Genomic DNA, 2,176 nt, shown 5'->3' with positions numbered 1-2,176 from the left:
AAATTAATTATAAATTTAATAAAATTATAAAATATTAATAAAATAATTAAACCCTAATTAAAAATGATTTTTTGTGTTCATTCTTTGCGTACTTATTTGCAAGGGACAATTTAAATTTTAAACTTCAAGATGGAGAACAGATCAGAGGAGGGTAGGTGAAGTGAAAATCAAAGCGGAATGAACATATACATCAACCACTGACAACACTTTATTCATTTTTCACATGACCCACGCGAGCTACATCCAAAAAAAAAAAGCAATAATGCAAGAAAGAAAATATCGTCAGAAATTCTTTTCCCTTCTAAGAAACTAGGATAGCCATTGGATCAAACAAAAAGCTACAACTCACTCCCCATCGCTCAAATCCAACCGTTAAATTCTGACATTTTTTTTCCTGGAAAAGAAAATAAAAACTAAAGTCGGTTATATCTCTCAAGCTGAGAAAAGTGAAGCATGTGTAGCCTCTGGAGCTTGTAGAGGTTGGTTGACTTGGGCAGTGGTGGTCAAGGCAGAGACATTGTGCAACCAAGAACTGAAGCTCCACGAGATGAGGTCGTGGTTCTCGACGGCGCTGTCGCCGGTGGAGGCGGAGAACCCTACTCTCCCATACTCCGGCATATGTTTTAATTCGACGGCAGATGACACCTCATAAGGATAGTCACTTCCGTAAGAAGCAGAACAATAGAGTAACTTGTTGAAAGGGTTGTACTGAATTGTTACAGTGAGAATCTCACCGCTTTTTCTATCCCATGGAATCGCAGCCCTAGATCTAGTGGTGTTGACGTTGATTCCGATGTGCTTGTAAGTAGGGTCCCACCTTCCATCGACGTAGTTATCAAACTCCACGAAGATGATAGGGTTAGGACTGTCTGGATAGTCAACGGTTGTAGGCAAGGTGTTGTTGCCGAAAAGGCCGAAGTAACCGCCGTCGGAGTCGTTGGGAATGGGGGTCTTGGTGATGCTGGCGGGGGCAATGAAGAAGGTGAGGCCGTCGCCGGCGATCTCCCTTGTGGGGGAAGTGAGGCGGATCTTGAAGGTGGTTTCGATGGTGGAGAATTGAGGAGGGTTTTGCTTGCTGTTCCAGAGATGAATGAGGGAGGAGTGGATGACTCTTCCGACGCTGTTCTTGAGAGGGTTGCCGTTGGTGGCGTTTGTTTTCGTGAGTTGGATGTAGTTTGATGAGAGCTTTGCATCGCCCTGGAAGATGAGGCTTTTAATGTTCGTGGAGTCGAACTTGGAGAAGGTGAACTCCGTGAAGTTGTCTTGTGAGTGTGCCCTGGAGAGGAGTGTGAGGAAGATGGTTATGGCGGAAAGGAGAGAGAGAAGGTGGGGAGAAGCCATGGTGATATTATTTTGGTACAAAAGAAAGTTTGGTTTTGGTGCTCAGATTAGTGCTACTCTCCGTATATTTATAACTCAAGATTCAAATATGTCAAATACTTTATAATTTTAACTAATAATTTTGTATAAAAATAACTGTATATGTATATTGATAATAATATAAAATAAAATTTAATATTTGTAATTTTATATATATAATATTTAGAATGATATCTTATTATATTTAAAATTATTTATTTAGTGACAATTAATCAACGCAACATAAAAAAATTAAACTACTTTAAATTGGTTTTTATATTTTTTTTAAATATTTTTTTTTAGAGTAGATATTTTAGTAAACAATCTTTAACTGTTTTTATATAAAGATATTTTATTTTAATTATTAAATAGTAAATTATAAGATTCTATTTTAATATATTATGTAATATTATTTTTAATTAAAATGTAACTAAATAAAAAAAAAAGAAAGTATAGGGAGTTAATGAAATATTTGTACAATGTACACAATAAAAGTTTATTGAGTATTAAAAATATAATCATTAATATTATTTTTTTATCAGCATAAGAGTTCAATTTTTGGTGAATTTTAAAATCAACTTAAACTTTTGGGACGAGTGATTAAAATTTTAATAAAAAATGTTTTTAATATCTTCATCACGGTAAATGTGTTTTTTTATTTGTTAGTTTTATATTAGACCACTTGCTGGAGAATTGGAAAAGAAAAAGTATATGGAACAACTAATAATTAGTCAAGAATGGAACAACATAATTAATTATAATTAGTTTTATTAATTTATAATTTAATTTATTTGTTAAATTATTGTTGACCACGTTC

General features: G+C 34.1%; 1 protein-coding gene across 1 annotated transcript; it reads right to left on the bottom strand.

The window, feature by feature from the left end:
- Nucleotides 1-432: 432 nt before the first annotated feature.
- LOC112709629 (agglutinin-2) lies at nucleotides 433-1,341 on the bottom strand. The gene has a single exon (XM_025761513.1). It carries the CDS (start codon nucleotides 1,339-1,341, stop codon nucleotides 433-435), a length of 909 nt encoding a protein of 302 aa, XP_025617298.1.
- Nucleotides 1,342-2,176: the final 835 nt, after the last annotated feature.

The sequence above is a fragment of the Arachis hypogaea genome, chromosome 9 (genome assembly GCF_003086295.3).
Source record: "Arachis hypogaea cultivar Tifrunner chromosome 9, arahy.Tifrunner.gnm2.J5K5, whole genome shotgun sequence".
NCBI lineage: Eukaryota > Viridiplantae > Streptophyta > Magnoliopsida > Fabales > Fabaceae > Arachis > Arachis hypogaea.
The sequence above is the reverse complement of the archived record's forward strand: the minus strand, read 5'-3'. Positions and strand labels throughout refer to the sequence as shown.